Raw genomic sequence first — 27806 nt, 5'->3', positions numbered from 1 at the left:
GTGCATGCTCATTATAATTATCGTATAAATGACTTTGCTAGGGATTAGCGACTGCTTTTTTTTTTATAAAATAACGTGTATTTGTACATAGGCTTATGAAATTCACATTCACATTGTACATTGCAGTTCAGGTTGTGGTTGTGCTTACACAGGCATTTACTGCACATTATAATTACATGTTTCATTCTTCAATAAGACCAAATCATAAGTTTATAAAAATTATGTACATCGGAATATAATTTTCACAAAAACTTCACGCTTTAATACATTTTCTTCACACGCATTGCAAGCGCACTTCAAAGATTCCAAAGAATAATTATTATTTATCTAATGTTAATACTTGCTTCCATTTTTATCTATGTGAATGTCTTATCACCTCTTAAATCCATAATATAAAAATAATTCTTCTTTGGAATCTCTTAGCACCGATCCAATCACATTATTCGTAGATTTATAGTTGATGTGTGGTGTAGTCTAATTTTTTTGTATTGTTATCTCGTTTGTATATAAGTCGTACAATATTTTTTTAGCCTTTGTATTGAACGTTGCTTTTGTACTTCTTCTTTTAATGAATAAACATTAAAACTGTGGCACATGTATATGATTTGTCAGTGTGCATGCTCGTTACCTTGCAGTAGCCGACTGAGTTCGCGAAGTTCGATCCCCCTTCTGCAGAATCTTCCAAGCAGTGTAAGGACAGCAAAAGCAGAACGTCGCTTGAAAGAGAGACTGATACAGGAGGTATTACTTTTTAAATATATTTTTATCATTCAAATTCCTCATTTATCATAATTAAATATTCCAAATTGTTCTGTATTTTAAATAATTTTGTTGAGACACTAATGTTTAAAATGACTTAATACGGATATAATATTTATGTTTCTTATTCAATTTTTTATTGCATAGGGTATAATTTCTGATGAAGATGAAGAAAGTCATTTGAGTCCTGCTGAACAAAGAGCACTAAGGGCAGAGAAGCGTGCAGCATGGAGACAAGCACGTTTAAAATCTCTGGAACAGGTAATTATAATGCTCTTTTTCACACCTGAAAAATTCATATATTAAATAGTATTTACATTTATTTGCATGTTAAATGGTTATATTCAGGATGCTATTCAAGCACAGATGGTAATTAAGAAAATGAGTGAAATGATGGATACTACAAATAAGGCAGATCCTACGCAGGATTCTACAGATGCTGTTACTGTTGTTCCTGAAACAGAAAAGACAGCCGATGTAAGCATTTGTAATGTACCTTTGCTCTAGTCATACCACCAGCAAACTAAAACAATGAACATAATCTAACGATGTGTTTAAAACAGATTAACCAGCATTTATTTATTGTACTACTAATTACTTCTTTGCTCGCCAGTAGTTCTAACTTAGTGTTCGTACATTTACAATGTTATGTTAACTACAGTGGTACCCCCTTTGTCTGTCTTACTATCATAGTTCACTACGTTACGGCCGTCTAGTGCAGATTTCCCCAAACTTGCTGTACGCAGCAAGGTGGGTCCCCCTAAAGAGATACGCGAATCCGAGAAAGTAGTGGACGAGAAGGTCACTCGACGTACCGAGGAATACGTGGATGAGGTGACGGGTGAACGGCGTGTCCGTACAGTCGAATACGTCGAGAAGCTCATTGAGCGACAGGTATTATAAATTCTAGAGTTTGCACAAAATTTAAGCACCGAATATTATCTGTTCACATCATCGATTCGAGACGTGTTTTAAGTGAAGTTCAATTTTTTAACTGTTGTACTGGAACTTCAATATGGCATTGGCATTTAATTGATGAATGAAAAAGTACCAATATAATATTGTTATGGAAGCTTATACTGTAACTAATTAAAATTATTGGAAAATTACTATGGTGTGTAATATAATTACAATTCGAAGTTTTAGTACAAGCAATGACATAATAAAAAGAAGTTCAAAAATCAAATTAAAATATGGCAGATCATGATTTGTTGGGGCACTATGTTAATGCTCCAATTAACATAATTAGGAAAAGGTGATATTCACAAAAGTTTGAAGGGAAAAGGGAAATAAAGTAGTATTTTTTTAGAGAGAAAGAGAGAATATGTGTTGCTTGTGAACTGTGTCTTATTTGTGTGTGTGCGCTCATATATTTATAATTTTAGAATAATCATGTGTGTGTATATGCATGCTGCTTTAAAAAATATTTTGCTTTAATGCACAAGAACCCAATGGAAATGGTTCAATGGTTGTATTTGTTGTTCCAAGAATCCAGCACTGACCATGGAAGTGCAACCTGCACCACCTTGAGCAATTGATTTCATTTCTACTGATCACTAACAAACTCTTCTCGTACTATTGGTAATGCTACTATTGATCTTTCTTATCCACTACTTACTTAAGCATGTATAAAGGTATTTTCTTTTCAAATAATATTTTACTATAATTATTTTGGTGGTATTGCTATATATCAAGTACTACTACTGTAAAAATGTTATAAGTTTCATCCGATTCTATAATATATTTTTTTTGTCGTACGTTATATGTCGTACGTTTATCGTAATTAAATTAATAATTACACGTATCAATGCAGAAATTTCTCTGGTCTACTTCAGCATTTGCAATGTATATATTTATGTAATTAGGTTGAAACTCTACGAGAAAAAATTATATCATTGGAACTAAGTAATGCAGAAGATGAAGTAGAAAGTATTATCGGAACAGGAGCAAGCGATGCTGAAAGCGAAAGTGAAGAAATTACTGGACAGCCTTCTAATGTGAATACCATGCAAGAGAAAACTGAAACAATTATACCTACAAGTGCCACTGAAGATGCCGCTCCTAAAATAAGTGCAAATACTATTCTTGTTTCAAAGAAAAAGAAACGAAAACGTTCGAAAAAAGGTCGTCATTGACCTCAGATAAAAATGTTGGTGCAAAATGAAGAAAGACATATGGAAGAACGATTGTGAAATATTTTCTTTTTTTTATTATATCATTGTGAAAGTGTGTTCTAATAATGCATACTTTGCATTACATCAATCTACTTCATGCATTTCAGAATTCAAATCCTTACTATATTGGTGCATATAATATTTAAAAGATTCCTCATTGCGTGCTGCTTTTTTTGAAGCACACATATATATACATAATACATAAAATATAATTTCATATTCACTATTTAACATAACTGATTAGGTATATTCAGAATTATGTTTATTTCTTTCATAGATCGTGCTATGTTTCTAATATTAACATAGTGAAATAATGCATGTGTGATTAGTATTATCGCATCATATTTTTATCTGGATTGGTGCAACATAGTAATTGTAACTAGCGCAATCGATTTCCTTATTTCTTTATACATCATAGAATTTGTATTTTATACTTGTTTCATAAGATTTGTCTCCTGCGTAATACCGATAAAAAGTATTTTAATGGTGAAAAAATTAGAATATAATATCAAAGTAGTATTTTTACAGTCAGTACTATGATCATATACCCTATGAAATATATTTACTGAAATCGGTTTATACGAAAAATTCATGTGATTCAATATTCGTTGTTCTATATAAAATGATACACATTCCTTTTTGCAATTTTTGTTTTGTTTCGTAGTTTAAATAATATATTTTAATATAAGCAATTCCTCAATTTAAATAGGAACACAGGAGCAGTATTTTTGGTCACTGAAACGAACAATATACAAATGAAAAGATTTTAATCAAATTGTAATAAACAATTGGTTTTCAGACATATGTAAAATATGTTATTAGTTAGCTTAAAAATGAAAAATAACGTAAACTACAGCTATTTGTTGTGGTTTGTAAAGTATTTTATTTATTTTCCTTTAGTGATAAGTATATTAATATATATGTTATGTAAAATTGTTTTGATATACTTTAAGATTCATTTTAAAAAGCACATATATTTAATCTCATTGTTAAATATCGACATAGTTTTTGATCATTCATCATTAGGAAGAAATTTATTTAAAGTTTATTATCCATTCTAATGTCAAAGTTGCCACTAAAATGTAATAAATACCAAGTATTAAATTTTTTAATTGTTTAAAATATATTATTACTATACATATTCATGATTTCGTTCTTTTAAAAATTTTGTTGTTTTAATTTATTTATACTAACGATAGCTATATTTTATCGTTAACATATTTTATTTCACAATATATTCAATAATTTCATGATTAAACAATGTTCTCGCATATTCAAAAGTACACAAAAAGAGTTAGCCAATATGTAACAAATAGATGTAAAAATAGCGGAGATTTGAAGCAAGATTAAAATCTTAACTTTATTAAAAGAATAAAATGTCGACTACAATTGAAGAAGCGGAATATATAAAATATATGCTGTTTCTTTATGGCTGACTATAACAGTACCTTCTAATAAATATGTATGTGTGAGATTACAAAAAATATAATTTCTATATAAAAACTTCTATGATAATGTTAAATACTTTGTAGGTATATTATCTGGTAATATAAACCAATAATATTTGTAATCTCATATAGTTCAAAATATTTACCTATGTTGAAATTGCAACATATACAGGTAAAAAAAATTGAAAATCATAATAGTTTTACTATTTGTGTTTTAGATATAACTTTTTGTATTCTTCATATGTTTGCAATAGTAAGATGATTCATCTTAAATATAAAAATATCATTTTATATAGATCATATACATTCTTCAGTGAAACAGACCATATTATTAGTATTAAGATCTTTGCAAATTATACATATAAAATTAAATATGTAGCATAAGTAAACATTAATTGAGACAAGTATACTATTAACTGCGGTGTAAAGTGCGATTAAAGGAGCGGGACCAATTTATTAAATTATTCATAAGATTGTAAAAGAAAAAATATATGCAAAATATCTTTTTTCCAAATAACTGTTATATATAGTTTAATGCCTATTGTCAGCATTATAATTGGTCTTGGCATAATCTTCTGGAATTGTATGAAAATTATAATGTGCCAACATTAACTATATCTTTATAACGGTTTAAAGTGTAAACACTTTTCAAATAGGATTTGAAACCTTTTTGTAATATTACGAGTAGCATAATATGTAGAAAACATTGTAATAATTATAGTGTTAAATATCGTATAAAATATTTTATCGTATAAAATAATTACTTTTAACAAATTATAAAATTTTATTAAAACAGTTCTCTGAAATTAAATTCATAACTAAATTAATTAGAATGTGAATTTTTTAAAAATCCCACCATTTTTTAACACTATAACATGTTGACAAATCATATCATGTTATGAACTTGTATTATTCTTAATTATAAATGATAAACTTACAGTTGGAAACTCCTATTTTAGAAGTACTTTACATCGACGTTAAATCCAATAATAGGCATAATTTGTATGTACTTTTGGAATCTTTGTATTTGTCTTTACTTTAATAATTAATTATAAAAAGAAATATTACATTCTGCCACGTATATTTTATATTTTGATAATACAGTATATCTGGTTATATTGAATAATAAACTGAAGCTGCTAATTTATATAAATAATAAAGTTTAAAAAATGTATTTTATACAATATGACAAAAAACATTTCATACAACTATTACCATAATATTTGTGGTACTACTATATGTTGACAAATTAAAAATGTATTTATTTATCTATGTTTTCTATCGAACAACATTTATACGTCTTACAATGTTCAACAGATTTGTAAACGAAAGATATATGTAAGTGCAAATTAATTCAAGAAATAAGAAAATAAATAAAATATCTTAACGTTTTTATATTGGCCTTATTACGAAATTAAAATAAATGGAATTGAAAGTATTCATAAAAAATAATGTATCTTCTTTTATCGTGCATTATCATTTATGCTTATTTTATCTCTTTGGCGCAATAATTCCCTCTAACTGTGCCTGAAATAAAAATAATGCTAAGCAATGAAATTTTTACAGTTGTCTAGGATTCATATAAAAATTGTATATAAATATTACTTTCAGTTGCTGATTTGTCTTTTTCAAAAATTGTATTTCTTCCATGTGCTTTTTTTCTTCAGCTTCCCGTAGTTCAGCTGCCCTCCTTTCAGCCTGTTCAGATTTCTGTTTTAATTCAATAACTGTTTTTTCTAATTCAGCCTTCTGTAATTGTAGCTCATCTGCAGCAGCAATTAAATCTTCTTTTCCTTGTTCAGCCTTTAAAAATCATGTTGAAATTATAACATTTCTTAATGTACATCTTCTTGTATATTAAAAAAAAACAGTACATACTTGTAAAGCTTTACGCATACCAAAAGCAATACTGCTTTGATACAAAGTTTGGTATGCAGCTAATGTCATCTTAAGTTCGTCTCGGATTCTAAGTAAAAGTAATCCACGTTCTGCACAGTTTATTGTCACCTGGCGTATTATTTCATCTATTAAACAGTATTATTAAACAATTATAATTTTAATAATATGATACTCAAAATTAACGTCCAATTAAAGACTTTTACCAAAACATTGCGTATAAAGTTCTCTACGTACTGGACAAATGCCAGTTTCTCTTGCTTGTCTTTGTTGCAATTTCATGTCTAGATGTTCTTGTAAATTAATAACATCTAGTCTTGTTGCTGGTATACTTGATATCTGATATGGAATAACATATTACAAATTGTAGTACATTATTTATCAAAACATAAAAATACCATACTTTTTGAGTCCAAACTTGACCATCCTCTTCCCATTGTTTGGGTGGCAAAATTCTATTGAGAATTTCAGAAGTTTCATGTCTTGTATCAAGCGTAGGAATAGTGGTTTCAACTTTACAGATTGTTACTCCGATTTTGGGTGCTTGTTCTTTAGGTGCCTATTGTAATAAGAAATGTTGGATGATTTTTAATAAATTATAGATATAACTAGTTTGATAATAGTAAGAAAAATGGTATTTGCTTTATTGGTGAACATTATACCTTTTCTGGACGGACTGTAACTAAGACTGGATTATCGTATTTAACCAAAGTATCCATAGTAGGAATAGTGCGATCTTTTATTGCCGTTGCCATTATATTACTGATTTATCCGGGCTTTATTCGTTAATAATCAATATATTCCAAAGAAAGAAATCGTTTACAGGCATTTATAAATATTTAATTGTTTATTTCCACTATAAAGCGAGTTTGAATCTATGAACAATTGTCATAGCAATATTGATGTAACATATGTTACTAAGTAAAATATAGTTAATACAAGAGATTAGGGAAGAGCTTAATGTATGAATTAGATAATATAACTTTTATTATTGTAAACATGATAAAATCATATAAATTATTTATGTAATATTCTCTTATGTATGTAATTATTTTTAAAAATATATCATGTACATGCAATATAAAATAATACAATTTTCAAATTAGATCTTTGTAAATCTCAAATTCGTATAAAAACTTTTTAATATCTCTACTAAAACTACTAAAATAACTTTTAGTTACAATTAAACTATTATAAAAGTAATAATAATATTTGTGTAAATTTGTTGATATGTATATTATAGTTCAGAATGTCTTTGCAAAATCCTTGTTTCAAGATCTGCATGAAGCTTTTGAACAGTTCTCGAGTGTTTTTTAATATGATGTTCCATAGTAGAATTTTCTACATCATACGGTTTTCCTTGACGTGCGGCTTCTAAAGCAGCTTCCGTGTGTAAATGACGTAATTTCAACAATCTTCCTTCATAGTGTAACAGTTCCTCCTAATAATAAAATACAATATCAATAATATATCAAGTATAGAAATAAAATACCAATAGTTATACGTGTATATAAATACCTTTAACGAAGCACGTTCTTCTGGAGAGAATTGAGATTTTAATACAATACGCCATAAGTCTTGAACTTTTGGTTCTATAAATTCTTTATGATTTGGTCCTTTTGCAGTTAATCTATCCAAACGATCAAATCCATTTCTAATTTCCAAATGTTTTCCTCTGAAATTATACATTTACTCAATTCAATTATACATTTAAAAGTTAAATTATATGTTCAAAAGTAGTGAAATATCCACTATATTTTTGTAATACTAATTATATATGTGCAATATCCATACCTAAGTAAAGATGCTTTTTCTAAATAATCTAACTTTTTTTCAGGAATCTTGTTAGAAATTTCTTCCTTGTGATCTATTTCATTCCAACTCTCTGGTTTATGATGTAGACTGTCTGTATATATGAAATGACAAATATGAAATTTATTTTACTTACTTTCAGTTATTGTATTTTATAATATACATATAATGTAATTACTAACTTTTATATGTTTCTGGATCACCAGCTTCTACATCTTTCAAAAGATTCATGTATTCATCCACTTTATCTTGGTGATGTTGAAACTCTTCCTTTAGAGTTTGTAGTTCTTCATCTATATTTTTATTATATTTATTAAGTACAATTAAACAATGTTGAGATTAAAAATGTAAATAGTTCTCTTACATGGCACTTACGTGAAAAGCCTGCCAATTCAGCTTTAGCCCACAGTTTGTTTAATCTGCTATCTTTAAAAACATCTCTGGAAATATAATTATTACCATCATTTAAAGCTTTATGTCTCTTTAATAATTCTGGGTTCTCTGTATCTTCAAAGTACTCCAATAACCCATAAGTGCTCATAATTCCTTTAAAAAACAAAAATTCAATACAAAATACATGTTATAAATATATTAAAGTCATCTTTTGTTCCAGATTACCGATTAATTTTTTCCTTAAACGTGCTTCTTCTTCACCATTCGGATCTTTTCCTTCAGACTTAAAATGTTTATACGCAATTTCTTCTTTATCGTGGATTTTCAGATCACTGAATATTGACTGCAGTTTTGTATCTGTCAACCGCTACAAAAAAGATTAATCTGTATGTGTATATTTTTACATATATTAGTAATATATCTTTACATATATATATATATTTTTACTTATATATTTTTACATATATTAGTAATATATCTTTGTAATATATTAATTCTTACATTTTTCGCTTTTACCCATAGTACATTTAATTTTGCCATACGAAATGGTTTGTCCAATTCACGAAGAGAGGTTGGGAATTGTAAAGGATCTTCATATTTCGGTTTATTTGCTTCTACAGAATATTTACTAAATGCAGCAGTTATATGAAATAACAGAACACATAAACTTATTGATAAAAAGGTCCTGCTTAAAAATGCCATAATTTTTCACTTTCAACAACTTCGTCTACTTCCGTATAGAATACAAAATTAGGTATGTGATCATTTGCTGACATATGCAGATAATCATCTTCTGACATATACAGATTCATTTGATAGGCTTTTGCAGAAATATATACATATGCATTAGGAAGATAATCTCTATTTCAGAATCTTTTCAGTTTATTTTCTTAATTGAGAGGAAAAAAGTATATGTATAAATATTATGCCGTATCATAAATATTTATTAAAATCAAAAGTAAATGTAGGGAGTTCCTTAGTAATCACATTTAAAAATTTTACATTGTTTCCATTTGTTACAGAGAATTGTCATATACAATTTAAGAATAAAAACATCATCAAATTGTTATGCATTGAAATACTGCTAATATGTAGGATTGTATGCTTATAAATACAAGAAAGATTAGAATTTTAGTAACAATGAAATAATTACGATTTGTAGGCATTATAATCATTGACTACAATATATTATGTTACAAAATATATTTATAAATTGCACGAGCATTATCGTATTTAAATCTTTTTTCTTTTCCTGAAGCAACATTTAAAGCTTAACACATATTACGTAGTAATACATTCTATATCAAAATTCAACTGCATGAAATACAATAACAATCAAGGAATATAATTTCTTCAAAATTGATTTTCAACGTATAATTTCTTTACTGCTCGATATTGGACAGATTGAAACGTATTTCGCATTAACTTTCATAACGTTATATCATATACATTTTTTTTTCATTCTTATAAATTCCGCATGCTATATTATGCAATCACAGTATACGTATATAAAATATTATTCATTCTTCAAAACGGATGTCCTTGGCGAGGATGTTGATTACCGCCATAACGTGGCAGAGTTGCGTATCCACCATAAGGAGCTGGAGGCATATTTTGATACGGATTATAACCTCCTAAAAATAAAATTCCAAATATAAAGTATATTCCGAAATGTCATGTAACAATATGAATGACTCTGCATTTTTTATATCACCTTGCGCGGGATAAGGCATTGTTGCATATGGATTATACGTTGTAGGCATAGGAGGGGAGATATATGTGGGATATGGTGTAGTAGGACCAGGTCCATACGGTATAGGCATTCCACCTTGGAAATGCGTAGGATACGGTAATTGCGATGATCCACTTTGTTCTATTCCTGATTGGCTTTGTCCGGATGTTGCTAAATATTAAAATTTTTTTTTAATAAACTGTGTAGAGAATACATGCAATATTATTTATAAAAATCTAATCTATACCTCCGTGATGAGATGGAATGTTAGGAGTTGGAGTTGGCCCAGTATGGCTCAAATTTGTTGTTAAATCCTTCAGTAGTTCTTCTTTCTCAGTTTTCCGAGCAAAGCAGAAGTCCGATATTTTATTTTGGAAGACTACTAGCAACTATACAAGTATAAGAAATTATAAATTTTAATTCTAATATAACATGAAAGGATTATGATCAGCTATTTACCTGTGTTAAATCATTATAAAATTTAGCACCTTCGTTTAAGTTGCCTTTCAATTCTTTAAATGCATCATAAGCAGCTGCTAATTTACATAACATTGCTTCTCTTGAACTACCTCTACCAGATTGTTCGGCTGTAAATTGTGTATGACACATCTAAAATTGTTTTTAAAATTAGTATGTATCATAGGAAATATTGTAAATATGCAAAATAATTATTACAATATAATTTTGTAATCCTTTATACATACCTGAATCTCAGCAATTAATTGTTCTTGGCGAGCAACGCTATCTCTCACTTGTTTTTGTAAAGGTCCATAAGTTTTTCCTATGCTTTCAACTGACAAATTTGGTTCATCAATTCCGCCATCTTTTGCAAGTGCTGACAAGAACGTTGCTTTCATATCGGTAATAGCAGATTTCAGTTCACTTTCTATAACATCGCGTTCTGTTTTTAGTGTTTCAATCTTAAAAGAAATTAATAGCATAAGTAATCTAAAAAAATAATACAAAAAATATAACTTTGCGTAAGATACCTACATCTTCCATTAATTTCCTAAGTTGAACAACAGTATTGGTTTCTTGAACTGCCAATCCAGTTGGCACAGCATTAATCAAATCATTTGCATGCAAACTTAAAGTTTCCATACTTTCCTTGTGATTTTCATATTTCTCGCGAACAACCTATAAGATATAATAATTATCTTAAAAGGTTTGATGTAAATAATTATTTTACAAGTCATCTTCCATGCATATATTCATACATGTTTACCTTATCAGCGGATACAGCATTATTAATAATTTCACGATATTTCCGTAGAGTAATAGTAAATTGCTCTGTTAAACGACTGCTAGGTATTCTTGTCCAACGTTCTTTAAATTGTTCTCTTAATTGATCATCAGACTCACGTTCCTCTTGTAACATTCGTTCACACTATAAAAACAGTAATGATTGAACAGTTATATCGAAAAAAAAAAGTATATAATCCATGCATTTCTTTACCTCGTCCAAAAGTTCTTTATTTCTTTGTAATAGATCAGGCAATTCTTTCATAGAATTTTCCAAAGCTTGAATTCCACCTGCATCTTTTACATATTGAGCCTTCTCTAATACAGATTGAGGTAACTCAGTTCCACTTGTATCTTCAATAGCAGCTGGTAAATTTAAACTTGCCAACACACTAAAAACATAATTATTAGACATCAAATAAAAAGTCAGCATTTAAATATATTTACATAATCATCATACCCGTTTAAAATTTGTGTCATTTCGCGTAATTTAGATATTTCTGAATTAACTAATTCATTCCGACGAACTTCATAAGATGATAATGCTTGATGTACGCTAACAGGTAATAAATCAGCAAAAAGATCTAAAATTATATAATGTATATATAAAAGAAATTATACTAAAAAACATTCTTTAAATTTGTTATTATATACAACAAACCTTTAAAGTTAGAGCTAAGAACTTCAGGCATTGATAACAGTTTTGCAACATTAGCTTTTCCAACTGGTTCCAAAGACTTTATATCTGGTATTCTTTCATGATAAATGAAATCATTATCCTTTTTTACTTCTGTTAGATTCCTCTGTGCTTTGTTAGCATAGTCTTGGAATAAGTGGGATTTGTTTGAACGTTGTTGCGCAGCTTTAAACAATTCCACAGCATGCTAAAAATGTGCATTTTAATTAATTTTGACTTATTTTTATGTTTACATATTTAATATATTACCAACTTTTAAGATTTACCTCTAATCTGGCAATTTCTTCTCCAATTAACTTGTTATTCTTGCATACCAATGATTGATAAAATTCGGTCATTGCCCGATATCCAGCTTGTTTTCCTGCAATCTATTATTATTACGTTATGAACAATTATTTTATATATTTTGTATAAATTCCATATAAATAAAATTATAAATCCATACTAAAGGAACCCATTCTTTATCCCAAAATGCCCTGAAAATCTCCTTTTGAAATAATTTTAATGTATCCGCATACAGTTCTTCTGCCTGTGCAGCTAGTTTAGCAATAATCCCATTTTTCATAGCATCATGGATTGCTTTATGTACAAATATTTCTTGAGCCTGAGCAAGCATTAATGAAGATAATGCTCCTAATGTTTCTGGACTGATATCTGGTGTTGGTTCTTGTTGAATAGCCATCATAACATTTGCTTTAAGATAATTAAAGATACCAGCAGATTGCTAAAATTTATACAATATTTAGATGAATCATTTTTTATACCAAAGCAAATTGAATATTTATATCATTTTCTAATTATATCGTATTTAATTAATGGAATTAAAATATTTACTTGAAATAACTTTGCAGCCAGTTTCAATCCTTCATCACTTTCTAAAGACTGTGCTGCTGCAACTGAACTTTGCAAAGCAGCAATATTAAATAATACACAAACTTTTTCATATGCTAATGTACTAATTGCTGAAAAATCAAATATCATATATTATTTTAAATATCACAAAACCAATATTATTTGAAATATAATTCAAAATATTGATGTAATCAGTAAGAGGTTTATCTTATCTTTATTTATTAATCAGTTAAGAATCTATGAAAAAGCATATTTAAAATATCTTACTTAAACTGAGTTTTCCACCAAATATGGTACGATCAAATGCATCTTTCCACTTAAATGGAATTTGTAATTCATGAGCAGGTATCTTGCCTTCCAACGCACACAACTGATCATAGTAACTAGAAAAAAGAAGAAAACATAAATTTGATTTAAAAAGATGTCATTACTTAGAAATTAATTTTTATTAATTATTAATGATATTATTTTATTATATTATAATAATTGCATATCTTTCAACACTAATTTATCAAAATTATATCAAAAGTGCAGACTTAATAAAACATCACGAATCACTAATCTTCGGTTGCTTTTAAAAATTTCTTCATTGGAATATTTCGTATTAAATGCAAATTTCATGAAGCAGATTATAATAAAGTAGTCACATTTTTTAGTGTACTGTCATAATTAAAATTAAAATAATAATTAAAGATGAGTCATACCTGTATATAACCTCCAAAGAACTTTCATATTTCTCGAAAGCTCGCCACAAAGCATTATTCCTTAATTTACTAAAATCTGCGATTGCTTCCGTATAATCTTTTTGATCGTTTGCGTTATTATACGTTGATTTAATAATATTTGTAAGTGGTTTAATTACATCAACATCAGACGGTTTCTTCAACGGTACCGCAATTAGCTCAGCCATTTTGACGTGTAGGTCATGTGATTGAGATCGAACAAAATAGTATATCTTGATACACACATCATACTTATATCTGAGGTATATGGTATACATGCATATCTTACACGTATTCAATACTATGACATTTATTTTATACTACATTTTAAAGTTTCACAACATTTTAAAGCTTTTTTATTTTTAATAAATATGAAGTAATATAATTTTGTTTTATGATAAGAACGTCGCATGGAATAGATAAATTTACGTTATTTTTTAATTTTTCAAACAAGTTTATAAATACATGTATCTACATATATAAGGTTCATATAGCACTAACATGATGTAACTCGTTACATATTATTATATCACTTTGATTTCTATACGAATATAAAAAGTAATTCCGAATTATACCCTTATATATTATATATCATTTTGAAATAATTAAAAGAATTCGCGCCTTCTTATATGTCGCTGGTTGTCATAAATTATCTACGTCATCTCCAGATGTTTGTAGATGAGATTTTTATAAGTGGTTTTGGTGAAGCTTTAATTTTGTTCTGTTTTGTCTAATTTGTATAAATTGAGGTAAGAATAAGTGATTTGCAAAGACGGCAAAGAATTATATGGGATAACGGAAACTTTACTTTACGATATAAAGTAAACCGTATGAAATTACTAAATTACTATCTATGTTCAAACTTCCTTAAAATGTATAATAACATTTGCTTACTACTCTCGAAAATATTGAAAAAGTAATGCAAATTTATTATAATTGTTCAAGGTGTTACTCGTTTTATTGTGGAATTTTATTCCCATATATTAACTTATGTAGAAAAAATAATATCGATTTCACCTTAAAGACATTGAACTGAGAAATCAGGGTTATTTTTTTTTTTTGTTCATTATCAATATATGCATGAAAAGATTTTTAAGGAAGTAGCATTATTGTTATGTGGTATGAAAGTTGAATAATATAATTCTAAGTATTTTTAATATGTAATATTTTATAATTGCAATTGACATGTAACAAACATAATATATATAACAAATATAAACATATTTGATGAATTATGAATCACTATAAATCATTCATGATTATTTAATCTTTTCACTTTCTATAATGGTATTAATATTTTTGTTATTATATATTTATATTTATTTATACAGGTTAATTTTAGATCATAGAAATGACTCTGATCGAAGGTGTAGGAGATGAAGTAACAGATTTTTGCATTGTTGTGGTTGTGCTCTTAGTAGGATGGCTTGCCTGGTATTCCACAAGTATTACAGATCAACCATTAATACGCACAGTACTTGTAATACATCGAACACGCACACGTCTTGCTGAACTTAGAGCTACTCATCAAAATGCAAGCTCATTTACACGACCTCCAAATTTGGAGGTAACCGAAGAAGAAACTATAGAACCAATTACAGATGATGGTAATAGCACTTCACAAAGTTGTCCTGAACCATCTATTGCAGGTGATATGTCATATTTAAAAATACTTCTAAAAACATAATAGAAACATTAGAACTATTTATTGTCTGTCACAATAGACACAAATGGAGAAATTTCTCCTGACACACATAGAATGTCTGAAGCAACAGCTACAGAGGAAGTACTTATTGAAGCTATGGATTCATTTAATGATAGTGCAACAAAGTTGAAAGAACAAACCAAAATAAACCCTCCTAAAGAGACAAGTATATCAACATCAACGTGTAATGAACCCATAGAACATGAATGTGAAAATCTTTCAGACACTAATGAAATTAGCATAAAACTAAAGTTTATAAACGATGATCAAAAAATGGTTACTGGTAGCCTGAAAGAATTACTTGGGGATTTTAAGAGGTTTCTATTATTTCTTTTTTTAAATAGATTTTTCATGTTAAAAAATATTTATAAGTGAAATATATATAATGAATTTTTGCATTTTTCAGGAGACATTTTCAAACGGAGCTTGATGCACAAAAATTAGTGCGTTTAGTTTTTAATGGTCGAGTATTGCAACCTGATAGTCAAACATTGGAAAAATGTGGCTTGTATAACAATTGTGTAGTTCATTGTTTGGTTCATCAACCACGACCAAATCCTGTACCATCTCAAGCATCAACATTAGATAATTCGTCATCAATATATTTTAATCCTCAATCATTTCCTGAGATTCCTGTTGGTACAGGAATTAGTTCAGTACATAACGAATGGGATTTGAGTAGACCATTAGTGATCATTTTGACTGTCATGTTAGGTTTTGCTTGGTATTCCCGATACCATTATGCTCAATTTTTTACTGCGAGTATTACACTCGCATTGTATGCCCTCACTGCAATTTTCGCAATGTCAGTAGCTTTAATATTATGTCATTAGTTAGTAATATCTTTCTCAATCAAGACAAGAGAAATATTGAGTGAACTTATAACTTATAAGAAAGAAACTGATCAAGATATTACTATTATCGGAACATGATTTTGTAAACGTCGATATGTGTTTTTTAGTGTAACATCATTTGAACACATTGGTTCCTGACATCAAGAAGAACATGAAGAGTTATTGTGATTTTTAACAATGTATAAAAGAATTCACATGAATAAGAGGTGAGGTATACTTAGATAGTATGGTTGCATTTCAAATTTGAAATCAATTTATGTGCATTAAGCTCAATATTTTTATTTATATATTTAATTTAATAAGAAAATTTCTTTGGGTTTATATAAAATATCACAATTATAAATGGAAATATACATATAACATTAAATAAATTTGGACGATTAGTATTTTACTAACTATTATTTTACTAACTGTTCATTTAAATAGACATATTTATGAAATTAATTTTCGGTAAATGTTATTGAACTGTTGAATTAGTCATAATAAATATTATAAACGATAATTGCAATGGCACTATATCATTTTGAATGCAAAATTTATTATATACTTATACATTCGTTATATTTTTTATTGAATTTAAAATTTACATTATCTATATGTGACTTAAACTTGAATATGCTTTGTAACTATTATAAATTACAGTTATTAGAACAAAATCATTATACTTTTATAATCTTCCAAAACTTCTAACATTAGAATGAAAATTACCTGTAATGATAACATTTTTTAAGTACCATTACGTGAATTGTTAAAAAAAAATTAAAGTCATTAACAGTGTGTACATACATAACTCATAATGTAATAAGCAATCATAATTGCAACTTATTAGAAGATACACTTTATATTACTTCCAGAAAAGAAAATTCGTTACTTTTTCGGACAATGATGTCATTGAAGACAGTGATTTATCGTTACTTTTGCAATACACTGTACTATAGTAGTTTATAGAAAAATCAAATTATGTGGTACTATCACGATTTTTATTAAATGCGAAATAAATAGTTATTTATTTGATGTTTTCTCACATGAGTATATTTTATAGTTTATTGATTGATTTTATGTAAATAAAAATTTATTTTTCATTTGAATCTAATAATATTAAAAAATGAATTAAATAGAAAAAGGTATATTTGTATATTGTATGGTTTATAATATAATAATCGTTTATTTCTTAATTATAAAATTGTTGCAATTACATACTGTTCTTTACAAAAACTGAACAAGTTATAAAGTCTTATATAAAATAAATAAATATAATACATGAATAAAGTTACCACCAATCCAGAATTAATATTTAAATATGCAATGTATGATTTATAATGTATTTAGTACCAGCCTTAATTTAAATTTAAATGGAATTATTAAACCTTGAAAAACATTTTCAAAATGAGGTACGTAAATAAAAGATAAATAATTAATGAAAAATCGCTTTTAAATAGAAGTTAACTTAATTGTAGCGTCTTCCCACATAAATCGTTTAGCACTTTAGGTATAGGTTCAGAAACACTTAGTTTATTAAAGAAGATATTTAATTGTTCTTTTAACATTGTATTATTCAAACAAAAATTTCCTTTTGGATTTTCCAGGAGAATAGTACCTTTCCCTAATGTGCTATTGATATTAATAAAATTACAAACTGGTTGTTTTAATACTGTAGATGTTTCAGTTTCAGTAAAACCTATTTTCATTACTTTTATTATTTGTTTATGTAATGATAAAATATTTGTTTCCTCTGATACTGGTTTATTGTCGACGTGTAAATTATAAGCGCAATCATAAATACCGAATATTAACTCAATTTCGTGTTTTAATTGTTTGTAAGAAATAGGAACTAATGAATTAGAAGTTTCTAACAATACAGTTCCTACACAGCTAGTTGCTCCAAATCTTGGCTTTATACCTATAAGTTCAATGTTTACATATTTTAAAAAAGGTTCCACATTTATTTTGTTGTTTTCAATTTCGTCTATTTTAGTTTTTACTAAGACAAGTTTCATGTCAATGCCTTTAATCTTTTGCATTTCTTCTATAATTACATTCGCATCATTTGACATTTTTGATATATTCTCTTGTGGAGTTTTAGTTGCATTTTCGATAAAATCTTTGTGAGTGATAATTACTTTTGCCAAATTACTATCTTGATCTTGTATTTCATAATATGCAATGGCTTCATCTGATGGAACTAATTGAGCTTTCTTTCTCAGTTTTTGAATCCTATTGATTACTTCTCTTGCCACTCCTTCATTGTGCATGCTTTCATCAGGAGTAACATCTAGCAATATTAAAATATTTCCTTCGCTATGAGCCTCATATTGTTTACACAATTGTTCAGCTGCTGGTCCCGTGAAACTAAACATCAGTCGTAAATCTTGTTCTTCCAATTTATGACCTTGGACAGTAATTTCTTTCTTCGCAACAAACATTTGTAATTCTTCATCAGAAAGCTCTTTAATAGCTTGAGTAACAGATTTAAATTCTCCTTTAAGGCGGGCTCCAAGTATTTTATGATCTGGTTCTGCTCTCAATTTAACACCATACTTCTCCTTATCTGTAGTAACAGTTAATTCTTTTACATTAAGTTCTTCTAGAATATATGATTTCAGAGATTCTATTTCTTTTAATACTTCAGCATCTTGATGAATTACTACAATTCCTGGTAATGGATATTTAACAGGAATTGTTTTCCTATCCCTGATAACACGTCCTAGTTCAATTATAGTTTGCATATAAGATATAGCCTTTTCAATCTTTTCATCTATTAATTGTAAATTAGATTCTGGTATCATTTGATAATGAACACTATCCATGTTAGTTTTAGATACTGAAAGTAATTTAACTAATCGTTGGAACATGAATTCTGTTAAAAATGGTGTAAATGGCGCATTTACGCGAACCATTATATAAAGAACAGAAAACAAAGTTGTCAAAGCTTGTTGGCAATCAGCTGAACCACCATCTCCCTTTATACGTTTCCTATTCATTCTTACATACCAGTTGGTAAGATTATCTATATATTTTATCAAGTGAGGTACTACAGTATATAACTTATAAGCATGCATTTCTTGTTTAAAAAATTGTAATAATGTCTGTGTAAAAGATAAAATCCATCTATCCATTATATTATTCGAACATATTTTTTTAGATTCATCATATATAAAATTAATTTTTTCTTCTCTTTCAAATCTTTCAATATTTTGCATTAAGAATCTAAATGCATTGTACCAAGGCAAGAACACATCTTTTATAATATCCCTAACTCCTTCTTCCTTGAAACGCAAATTTTCTGCTCTTACAACAGGAGAATTAATTAAGTATAAACGAAGAGCATCTCCTCCATACTTATTAACAATTCCCACGGGATCTGGATAATTTTTTTTACGTTTAGACATCTTTTGTCCATCAGATGCAAGTATCAAACCATTTGCTACTAAATTTTTAAATGGAGCTTTCCCAAAAAGAGCTGTTGATATAACTAATAAAGTATAAAACCATCCACGAGTTTGATCAATACCTTCTCCAATAAAATCAGCTGGAAAATTCTCTTCAAATTCTTTCCGATTTTCAAAAGGATAATGCATTTGTGCATATGGCATTGATCCAGATTCAAACCAACAGTCAAATACTTCAGGTACTCGTCGTAAAGGTGGACATCCTGGTCGGTTTGATGGTATAGTTAAATGATCTATACTTTCTCTATGAATATCTGTTACTTTTGTATTAGTCAATTCCTCCAATTCTGCTATACTTCCTACACATACAATTTCTTGCCCATCTTCTGAAATCCATAAAGGAATTGGGTTACCCCAATATCGGTTTCTACTAATAGCCCAATCACGAGCATCTCTTAACCAATTACCAAATCGTTTATCTTTGACATAATCTGGCACCCAATAAGTATTACTATTTGCTGTAATGAGTCTATCTTTTATGGCTTCTACCCTGATAAACCACGAGGGTACAGCTTTATATATTAGTGGTGTATCAGATCTCCAGCAATATGGATAACTGTGTTTAGTAGTACTACTATGAATTAATTTTTTATTTATCTGGAGATATTTAATGATATCCTTGTCAGCATCTTTTACATATTTTCCAACAAAATCATGTACTGGTTCTACAAAACATCCACAACTATCAATTGGGCATACGATTTCCTGATCTTTTGTTATGACACCAGCTTCCAAACAACACCGATAATCATCTTCTCCAAAATAGGGTGCTTGATGAACAATACCTGTTCCAGTCTCTGCTGTGACATATGTATCATTTAATACTACAAAAGCACCTTTCTCTCTTAGATTTTGAAAATATGGGAAAGGAGGATTATATACCTTTCCTTTCAAATCACATCCTTTCCTTTTACCTTGTATAGTATAAAAATCTTTAGATTTATAAACAAGTTCTAAACTTGACTCTAATATAATATAAACATTACCAGATGAATGATCTTTAACTTCTACATATTCAAAAGTAGGATTACAGCAAAGTGCTAGGTTGCTGGGTAGAGTCCAAGGAGTAGTAGTCCAGGCAAGGAGAGAAACACCTGGTTCATCTACTATAGCAAATGATACAACTATAGAAGGATCAACAACATCTTTATAATTCTGCCCTGACTCAAAATTAGATAAAGGAGTGTTACAACCCGTAGAAAAAGGCATTACTTTAACACCTTGGTATACAAGATCTTTATTGTATAATTCTTTAAAAATCCACCAAATGGATTCCATATACCAAGGATATAATGTTTTATAATCATTTTTGAAATCTATCCATCTGCCAATTCTACCTACAATCGTTTCCCATTCTGTTGCATATTTCATTACAATGCTTCGACATTCTTTATTATAGTTCGCTATACCCATTTTAGCAACATCATCAGGACCTTTTATATTTAATGTTTTATCTATTTCAAATTCGACAGGTAAACCATGAGTATCCCAGCCAAATCTTCTTTCCACGTGATAACCAGATTGATAAGCATACCTTGTCACAATATCTTTTATTGTTCCTGCAAGTATGTGCCCATAATGAGGTAATCCCGTGGCAAACGGTGGACCATCGTAAAACGAATATTTTGGTCTTCCTTTCGACAACCTCAAAGAGTTTTGAAAAGTATCACACTTTTTCCACAATTCTAAAATGATCTCCTCTTCTTTTGGAAAATTAATCGTTTCCGGAAGTTTTTCTATCATTTTTTTGAAAATTTGAACACTACTTCACAAATTATTTGGTACCGGCTGGTACGTTGATGCAATTATGAGGTTCAGGGTATCATGTATCAGAGGAAATACGTTACCAAAATTACACGTAACAAAATTTTAGAGGTTAGCGCTACGATTTGTAGCACGTGCTTTTGAAAAGATGAACATGACATTCAAATTGACAATCCGAATAAAAATTATACTCTTTTATGTTTCCGAAATTCAATTTGGTTAAAAATTTTGGTATTTATTTTGGTATCTTTTACAATATATAAATAAAATCTAATGGAAATTTTACATATACATATATAAATAAAAAATTATATAAGTATACATATATTACTGTTAAGTAGATAAAATTTTCGCTTAATTATTAATATTATTAAATTTATTTTTGATATCATTTACGTTAAAAACATTCTTTATTTACATAATGAATGAAAACCATCTGTAATATAAAAATTGAAGATATTTATGACTAGAATTTTATAAACCACGACACTTTCACGTTCGTGGTGAAATAATCGTAGCTAAGACATTTACGATTGTTGCGTAACTTGGGGTATCTTCTGCCGTTGTCCACCAATACGGATAATTTGTCTTTGCTCATCTGGGTGAATAAGTTCATCTGTGTGCTTCCAACGCCACTTTTTTTCACTTTCTTTAATTCGTCTGTGGTCGATGTAACTAATAACGCAGCTAGTGGGAATCCACACAATGGCAGTAATAATTATAACAGCACCTACTATATTGTCTTTTAAAAATCGCATAACTTTGTTAATGTTTATGTCCTCAATAATATCCCAAAATCGCTCTACTACATCTTGAATTGTTTTTTCACAAATACCCTAGAAATATTTTATAGGTTCTATAATTACGTGTACAAAGTGTAGTAAGATCCTTTTAAATTACTAAAATTTTTTCAATCATACCTTATTACAGAAGCCTTGAATACATGGTGTTCCATCAGGTAAAATATCTTGTGGATCTATGGGGAAACATGTTTCATTTAAACTCATTCGACAGCATCTTTTACATGCATCTCCAACTACAAATAAATATGTGATATAGAGATATAATATCTTTGATTATTATTTGTAGCAGTATATAAAAACCATACTTGTATCACACATGCAACTCTGCAAACCCTGTGTCTCACAATATGGTACACATTTTCCAAGTCTGCATTGACCTCTTTCAAGGCAACCTGTACCATCCTTCATTGGTGGAGATCTAGGACATTCACTAGATGCTCCTGTACAGCGTGATTCTTGCTCGCATGTAGCATATTGTGCATCGCGACATTTTACACCTAATGGCATGAATGCACAGCTTTGACAACAAGGTGAATTTTTATCACTGGAAAGATATATAATATTAAATATTTAGAAAAGATATTTAATCTACAAAAAATAGATTAGAGAGAAATTTGTATAACAATGGATAATTACCTACAAACTGCTCCTTGACTTCTACGAAGTTTACAATTTTTATCACAACAAGCATCATTATCTTCTGTACCAAGCAATCCTGCATCACATTCTTCATCTCCTTCAACCCGTAAATTACCACAGAATGATTCTTCTGGCTCGGAAAAGCAGCGACCTGACTTTGCTTGTAATACTTTTCTAATAGATCTTAAACTACATGGTGAAAAACGCTAACCCGTAAATAATTAATGATAAATATTTTTTTAGCATCATATTATTCTGGTTTTATATTAATTAGATGTACCTTGTTATTCACATCATATCCACTAACACTATACGTATACATTAAGTATGAACCTCCTTGACTAGCACTTGGACTGCATTCCTATTTAAAAATATCATTTGTTTAATGTATGAGAATTAATCTATTTCTGTTAGACTAATTATTTTAAAACTGTTCGATAAATCACAAATAAGTTAAAAAAGTTACTGTTATATCTGGATCATGTTCAGAGCCCCAATTGTGACCAAATTCATGTGCAGTAACTAAGTCTGCTTCTCTTGTGATAACTCTTTGTCCATAGTGATTCCTACTAGAACTTAAACCTGAATTGAGATATAATGTGTAACCATTTTTGAAATATTCTGGAACATTTAAAATGAAACATTAAAGTTTATATTGATTTGTCTATAAATAGATAAAAAATATTCATTAATATACCTGGTGTACAAATTCCACCTACTGAGTTTCTACGAGGTGACCCAACATATGCCAATCCTAATATACCACCTTCGAATTTAAGATCAGTAAATAAATGAGCTAAACAAAAATCTTTGTGACTATATTCTCGACTAAAAACCTAGGTACAATTTATATAAGCCAATCAATCATTAATTAAAATTATGACATTTTAAATAATGAATTGCTTTACCTCAAGCAATGTGCGAACATCCCATTTTTCTCTAACCATATTATAATGTGTCTCACCACCTCTTACACGAGTTGGTTCACTATGAACTACAATCTTTTTAATGACAAAGCCCATTCCTTTAAATCCATCTTGTTCTTGTCTTTCTTGCCATAAAGTATCATTATAAATTTTATGTACTCTATCAATTAAACTTATCTAAAAACATATATAAAAACAAATTATTATCTAAAACAAATTATTTGATATTTGTATTAAGTAATGCAACTATTTACTAGATAATTAATTGTAGTTTTTGTACTGCTAGCACCCATTTCTTGGTAAAAACGATAGTCAGCAACTAATAGTAATGGACATCTTGTTTTTGTTGGAGTATATTCATAAGTTTCTGTCTGTCTCTTTGCCCTGGAATGTTCATGTGATTTAGAATCAGACTTTTCTTCTACCCCTTTCTCTTCCTCATTATTTACCGAAATGTCTACAATATAAATTTTATATAAATATATAATACTCTCTAATATAATTCTCATTTAAGACAGTAAATTGACCTAATTCCTCTTTTACATATCCACAAGTTTTGGGAGCACCATGTGTATGCCCTTCTCCATGTTCAAAATGTTCCCAACTTAATTTAACATCTGATGATTTATAAATAATCATTGTTTCATTCCCTAAATGAGGAAGATGTCTCCAAGATGGCTATAATAGATAACAAAAATAAATTGTAATTTAAATTCTATTAGCTATGTTGAAATATACCACTTAAAGATTAATTCTTTAAGTTAATCTACATGTTAATCTACATGTAGTTAATCTACATGCCTCAATGTGAAATGTTTCATCGGAAATTGTAATGCTGCCTGTAAGAACACCATTGTCAATATGCATTTGTGCATGAGAGTCAATTTCACCAAATACTCGTCCATGATAAAAGCTTTCATGATCTTAAATAAAATAAGTTATTAATCATTTATGAAACTTATTCTAGAAACTTAAGAAATATATTTATAAATATTGATACTATTTTACCTAAATGTATAGTCTTCTCTTCTCCATTACCATTTACTTCATATGCTTTAAATTTGGAATGGATAACTTCTCTTCTTGGTGTTAAAATTAATCGAAAGTATCGTCCATGGGAGTAAAACTCTAATTCGTTTATTTTATTATAAGGATGGTAACTATGCTGAATACCCCGTTTTACAATGTTATGTTGCAATTGGGATATATGAAGAGTTTCATAATACTTTAAATTTCTATGAAGACCATCTGAAAAAGCGTATTTTACTATTTGGATATTATATTAAATTGTATAAGTTGGAAATAAGATACATAATAATTTAATGTATTATAAAATTAAATATATAATTTTTGATATGTGATAAAAAAACTTACATGTGTTTTGTACAGTAAATAAAACGTAATATATTAGAAATATATTTTGAAGTTCCATATTTGTTAAAAATGTCACATATTATTAAATTTTATTTATTATAATAGTCACTTAAAATAATACTTTAAAGATTATGATTCATAGTAAAGGCATTTTTTTATCGTTATACATTAGATTGCATTGGTCGCATTATTTATGTTACGTTCTCAAATCTCGATACACACTCCAAACAGTTTTTCTTAAAATATAGAATACATAGAATTGTTGCTTGATTTCGAAATGTATTCACTCAGTGGTGATCAATTGTAACTATGTAAAGTTTCAAATATAAGAAAGATATCACTTTTTTATATGAAGAGAATTTATCAATATAGTGTAAGTAAGCTGAATGTCAATTTATTATGTCTTTCATATTTGACAAAAATAAATAATGACTGTAATACAATGCACATGAAGAAGATAATAAAATCAATGTTTAAATTTAATTAATCAATTTTATTACATTTCGAATGTTTATTACATTTTTTATTGATGAAATACTGTCTACAAATTGAGGTTTGTATTGAACAATGTAAGTAATCTTTTGACAAAAATTGTTCTTTAATTTGCTAAAGCTGCATAATAATTGTTATAAATGTTAGTGCATCTGTCTTATTATTATATTTTTCATGGCAATATGTGTATTGTATAGTGTGATTGCAATTGATTCTAATTTTTTCTACAAATGGTTTATTTAAAAACAAGTTGAGATTCTCTAGAACATGCTAGAAGTTTTTCGAAATTGTAAAAACAGGAAGGTTTACAGTGTGTACTAGTTACTCGGTGTACTCGGTGTAACTTATACGCTTGACGTACTCGTATTTGTGATCCTATACAACGTGTGTAACTAAGTTAAAATAAGATAAAGTTAAAAATGTCGCAGGAAGAAAATTTATTGCCTTGTTATAATCGTGGCTGTGGCAAAAAATTTGATCCGAAAGATAATAAGGAAGGTATGTTATACTAAAGGTATATTAAGCTACATTAGAAAATTTGGAAATATAATATAGTTTCAGAGGTTAATTGTTTTCCTTATTAATAGTTAGGTTAGAAATATTATCATGCAAAATGCTTTACAACTATTGTTATTGTCATCTTTTCAGGAGATTGTATTTACCACTCTGGGTATCCAGTATTTCATGATGCCTATAAAGGTTGGTCTTGTTGTAATAAGAAATGTACAGACTTTACGGAATTTTTAAATATCAAGGGATGTGTGAAATCATATCATTCAAATATTAAACCAGCAGAGCCAGAAAAGCCTGTTGTTGATAAATCAAAATGGAATGAAATAATTGAAGTAATTGCTCAACCTCTTAGCAATGGATCTGCTTTAGAAAGGCCTCCTTTTGAAACCCCACAAGTCAATTTAATGCCAGATGTGTCACCTGCTTTATTAGAACAAATTAAAGGATTAACTTCTAATATATCACAAAACATATGTGAAAGTAAAGTTCAAATTGGACAAAGTTGCAAGAATAATTCATGTAAGGCTACATACAATGGCCCTGCCTCTGATGATGAAGTATGTAATCATCATCCTGGTGTTCCTATCTTCCACGAAGGAATGAAATATTGGTCTTGTTGTCAAAAGAAAACCACAGACTTCTCTACATTTTTAGAACAACCAGGGTGTGCACAAGGAAAGCACACATGGATTTCTAAAGTATGTTTCTTCTTATTTTGAAAATATTTTATTTATGTCTTTCAATGGTATAGATTTTAGTACTATATCTAAATATTGTGATAACTTTGCTATGTAAAAAATAATTTATTATTTTTCAGAATACTGGTAAGAAGGCTAAATGCAGAATGGATTGGCATCAAACAGGCACATTTGTTGTAATTTCAGTTTATGCTAAGAAATATCAACCAGATCAATCATCTATTAAATTGAATCCTATACGATTAACTGTAGATTTGTTCTTCATAGAAGAAAACTCTAGATATAATCTTGATTTAGAATTAAGAGGAGTATGTATTTAAAATCTTTACATAATATTTTGAAACAATTCCGTAATATTAACTTCTGTAAAATTTCATTCTTATAGATTGTTGATATTACACAAAGCAGTGTCAATATGCTTCCTACTAAAGTAGAGATTAAATTAAAGAAAGCAGAACTTGGGTCATGGGCAAAGCTTGATTTTCCTAGAGCAACTGAAGAAGAAACTGAAGAAGATAGCCAAAATGACGAAAATATTAGTGCACAAGTTGAAGCTGTAGATCTTAATGATCTTTAAACATTCATATCTAAATAATTCATTAAGGACATCATTGTAAATTATGTACCTATCTTATTTTTAAAGATAATACTTTTATTTAATGATATAAGAGAATATTGTTTCTTTGACATGAATGGGATCATTTTTAAAGAAAATGAATACTTAATATCCATTTTATTTTCAGTAAAAGATCATTTAAAAAGTTTATTATTAAAATTCATATTTAAAAGAAATATGGCACCTTTATGACTTCTCATGTTTTATTTATGATTTCTTTAATATCAATAAATCATTTTTAATTTA

At 28.4% G+C, this 27806-nt stretch overlaps 8 protein-coding genes across 18 annotated transcripts in view; 3 read left to right on the top strand and 5 right to left on the bottom strand.

Annotated features, from left to right (window-relative positions):
* scrib (scribble planar cell polarity protein) overlaps window positions 1-4074 on the top strand; it is a 51464-nt gene extending 47390 nt beyond the window's left edge. For 3 of the 8 annotated variants that reach the window (XM_076621140.1, XM_076621141.1, XM_033344760.2), the window contains 5 exons: window positions 636-741; window positions 907-1020; window positions 1108-1236; window positions 1453-1653; window positions 2625-4074. In XM_076621140.1, the coding sequence (XP_076477255.1) occupies window positions 636-741; window positions 907-1020; window positions 1108-1236; window positions 1453-1653; window positions 2625-2894 (820 nt within the window). In that variant the 3' untranslated portion in view covers window positions 2895-4074. Of the gene's footprint in view, window positions 1-612; window positions 742-906; window positions 1021-1107; window positions 1237-1452; window positions 1654-2247; window positions 2341-2624 lie in introns of those variants that run through there. The other 5 variants (XR_013059108.1, XR_013059109.1, XM_076621139.1 and 2 more) reach the window with 5 other exon arrangements.
* A 1544-nt stretch (window positions 4075-5618) lies between these two features.
* Dnali1 (Putative inner dynein arm light chain, axonemal Dnali1) lies at window positions 5619-7107 on the bottom strand. 2 transcript variants are annotated; one of them, XM_033344773.2, is made up of 6 exons: window positions 6940-7107; window positions 6681-6836; window positions 6484-6616; window positions 6260-6405; window positions 5987-6184; window positions 5619-5908 (listed from the first exon to the last, which is right to left on the bottom strand). In XM_033344773.2, the coding sequence occupies exons 1-6, from the start codon at window positions 7030-7032 to the stop codon at window positions 5873-5875; spliced, it is 762 nt and encodes a 253-aa protein (XP_033200664.1). In that variant the 5' UTR covers window positions 7033-7107; the 3' UTR covers window positions 5619-5872. The 2 variants fall into 2 exon arrangements, with proteins under 2 accessions (XP_033200664.1, XP_076477260.1); XM_076621145.1 differs by having other exon boundaries at window positions 5619-6184.
* A 139-nt stretch (window positions 7108-7246) lies between these two features.
* LOC117162792 (alpha-2-macroglobulin receptor-associated protein) lies at window positions 7247-9266 on the bottom strand. The gene is made up of 7 exons (XM_033344772.2): window positions 8984-9266; window positions 8708-8849; window positions 8465-8635; window positions 8272-8382; window positions 8072-8183; window positions 7796-7952; window positions 7247-7718 (listed from the first exon to the last, which is right to left on the bottom strand). The coding sequence occupies exons 1-7, from the start codon at window positions 9182-9184 to the stop codon at window positions 7515-7517; spliced, it is 1098 nt and encodes a 365-aa protein (XP_033200663.1). The 5' UTR covers window positions 9185-9266; the 3' UTR covers window positions 7247-7514.
* Window positions 9267-9403: 137 nt separating this feature from the next.
* ALiX (programmed cell death 6-interacting protein-like protein AliX) lies at window positions 9404-13943 on the bottom strand. Its single transcript, XM_033344758.2, has 15 exons — window positions 13710-13943; window positions 13273-13388; window positions 12988-13115; window positions 12599-12877; window positions 12420-12521; window positions 12118-12340; window positions 11917-12040; window positions 11671-11848; window positions 11440-11601; window positions 11208-11351; window positions 10919-11134; window positions 10674-10823; window positions 10462-10603; window positions 10197-10385; window positions 9404-10116 (listed from the first exon to the last, which is right to left on the bottom strand). Exons 1-15 carry the CDS (start codon window positions 13913-13915, stop codon window positions 10010-10012), a joined length of 2466 nt encoding a protein of 821 aa, XP_033200649.1. The 5' UTR covers window positions 13916-13943; the 3' UTR covers window positions 9404-10009.
* Window positions 13944-14363: 420 nt separating this feature from the next.
* On the top strand, window positions 14364-16657 carry LOC117162799 (transmembrane and ubiquitin-like domain-containing protein 1). The gene is made up of 4 exons (XM_076620584.1): window positions 14364-14476; window positions 15059-15376; window positions 15452-15749; window positions 15839-16657. Exons 2-4 carry the CDS (start codon window positions 15079-15081, stop codon window positions 16263-16265), a joined length of 1023 nt encoding a protein of 340 aa, XP_076476699.1. The 5' UTR covers window positions 14364-14476; window positions 15059-15078; the 3' UTR covers window positions 16266-16657.
* A 774-nt stretch (window positions 16658-17431) lies between these two features.
* On the bottom strand, window positions 17432-21594 carry IleRS (Isoleucyl-tRNA synthetase). Of its 2 annotated transcripts, XM_076620582.1 has the most exons (2): window positions 21270-21398; window positions 17432-21189 (listed from the first exon to the last, which is right to left on the bottom strand). In XM_076620582.1, the coding sequence occupies exon 2, from the start codon at window positions 21146-21148 to the stop codon at window positions 17729-17731; it is 3420 nt and encodes a 1139-aa protein (XP_076476697.1). In that variant the 5' UTR covers window positions 21149-21189; window positions 21270-21398; the 3' UTR covers window positions 17432-17728. The 2 variants fall into 2 exon arrangements, with proteins under 2 accessions (XP_076476697.1, XP_033200667.1); XM_033344776.2 differs by having other exon boundaries at window positions 17432-21594.
* Window positions 21595-21857: 263 nt separating this feature from the next.
* On the bottom strand, window positions 21858-25382 carry Tace (ADAM 17-like protease Tace). Of its 2 annotated transcripts, none has more exons than XM_033344777.2 (13): window positions 25242-25382; window positions 24876-25115; window positions 24669-24790; window positions 24395-24545; window positions 24122-24324; window positions 23850-24044; window positions 23639-23777; window positions 23408-23562; window positions 23222-23302; window positions 22939-23147; window positions 22608-22846; window positions 22420-22535; window positions 21858-22335 (listed from the first exon to the last, which is right to left on the bottom strand). In XM_033344777.2, the coding sequence occupies exons 1-13, from the start codon at window positions 25297-25299 to the stop codon at window positions 22027-22029; spliced, it is 2217 nt and encodes a 738-aa protein (XP_033200668.1). In that variant the 5' UTR covers window positions 25300-25382; the 3' UTR covers window positions 21858-22026. The 2 variants fall into 2 exon arrangements, with proteins under 2 accessions (XP_033200668.1, XP_076476669.1); XM_076620554.1 differs by having other exon boundaries at window positions 24876-25133; window positions 25242-25356.
* Window positions 25383-25472: 90 nt separating this feature from the next.
* Window positions 25473-27806, top strand: mora (cysteine and histidine rich domain containing protein). The gene is made up of 5 exons (XM_033344780.2): window positions 25473-25614; window positions 26045-26231; window positions 26382-26944; window positions 27064-27252; window positions 27330-27806. Exons 2-5 carry the CDS (start codon window positions 26153-26155, stop codon window positions 27519-27521), a joined length of 1023 nt encoding a protein of 340 aa, XP_033200671.1. The 5' UTR covers window positions 25473-25614; window positions 26045-26152; the 3' UTR covers window positions 27522-27806.

This window comes from Bombus vancouverensis, chromosome 8 (genome assembly GCF_051014615.1).
Source record: "Bombus vancouverensis nearcticus chromosome 8, iyBomVanc1_principal, whole genome shotgun sequence".
In the NCBI taxonomy this organism is placed as follows: domain Eukaryota; kingdom Metazoa; phylum Arthropoda; class Insecta; order Hymenoptera; family Apidae; genus Bombus; species Bombus vancouverensis.
This window is presented reverse-complemented; position numbering and strand designations above follow the sequence as displayed.

Excerpts from the sequence above, each read along its gene's own strand:
- IleRS (XM_033344776.2), bottom strand. The coding sequence starts at position 21,478 with ATGATAGAAAAACTTCCGGAAACGATTAATTTTCCAAAAGAAGAGGAG.
- LOC117162799 (XM_076620584.1), top strand. The coding sequence starts at position 15,079 with ATGACTCTGATCGAAGGTGTAGGAGATGAAGTAACAGATTTTTGCATT. Across the intron at positions 15,377-15,451 it reads TCCTGAACCATCTATTGCAG|ACACAAATGGAGAAATTTCT; the intron begins GTGATATGTCAT and ends CTGTCACAATAG. Across the intron at positions 15,750-15,838 it reads TTACTTGGGGATTTTAAGAG|GAGACATTTTCAAACGGAGC; the intron begins GTTTCTATTATT and ends TGCATTTTTCAG.
- LOC117162792 (XM_033344772.2), bottom strand. The coding sequence starts at position 9,184 with ATGGCATTTTTAAGCAGGACCTTTTTATCAATAAGTTTATGTGTTCTG. Across the intron at positions 8,636-8,707 it reads TTTAAGGAAAAAATTAATCG|GAATTATGAGCACTTATGGG; the intron begins GTAATCTGGAAC and ends TGTTTTTTAAAG. Across the intron at positions 7,719-7,795 it reads AAGAACGTGCTTCGTTAAAG|GAGGAACTGTTACACTATGA; the intron begins GTATTTATATAC and ends TTTTATTATTAG.
- Dnali1 (XM_076621145.1), bottom strand. The coding sequence starts at position 7,032 with ATGGCAACGGCAATAAAAGATCGCACTATTCCTACTATGGATACTTTG. Across the intron at positions 6,837-6,939 it reads TTACAGTCCGTCCAGAAAAG|GCACCTAAAGAACAAGCACC; the intron begins GTATAATGTTCA and ends TTATTACAATAG. Across the intron at positions 6,617-6,680 it reads GTCAAGTTTGGACTCAAAAA|ATATCAAGTATACCAGCAAC; the intron begins GTATGGTATTTT and ends ATTCCATATCAG.
- Tace (XM_076620554.1), bottom strand. The coding sequence starts at position 25,299 with ATGGAACTTCAAAATATATTTCTAATATATTACGTTTTATTTACTGTA. Across the intron at positions 23,563-23,638 it reads AGGTGGAATTTGTACACCAG|AATATTTCAAAAATGGTTAC; the intron begins GTATATTAATGA and ends TAAATGTTCCAG. Across the intron at positions 22,536-22,607 it reads GAGTTGCATGTGTGATACAA|TTGGAGATGCATGTAAAAGA; the intron begins GTATGGTTTTTA and ends ATTTATTTGTAG.
- ALiX (XM_033344758.2), bottom strand. The coding sequence starts at position 13,915 with ATGGCTGAGCTAATTGCGGTACCGTTGAAGAAACCGTCTGATGTTGAT. Across the intron at positions 12,878-12,987 it reads TGGCTGCAAAGTTATTTCAA|CAATCTGCTGGTATCTTTAA; the intron begins GTAAATATTTTA and ends TATAAATTTTAG. Across the intron at positions 12,341-12,419 it reads AAGAAATTGCCAGATTAGAG|CATGCTGTGGAATTGTTTAA; the intron begins GTAAATCTTAAA and ends GCACATTTTTAG.
- mora (XM_033344780.2), top strand. The coding sequence starts at position 26,153 with ATGTCGCAGGAAGAAAATTTATTGCCTTGTTATAATCGTGGCTGTGGC. Across the intron at positions 26,232-26,381 it reads TCCGAAAGATAATAAGGAAG|GAGATTGTATTTACCACTCT; the intron begins GTATGTTATACT and ends TCATCTTTTCAG. Across the intron at positions 26,945-27,063 it reads AGCACACATGGATTTCTAAA|AATACTGGTAAGAAGGCTAA; the intron begins GTATGTTTCTTC and ends ATTATTTTTCAG.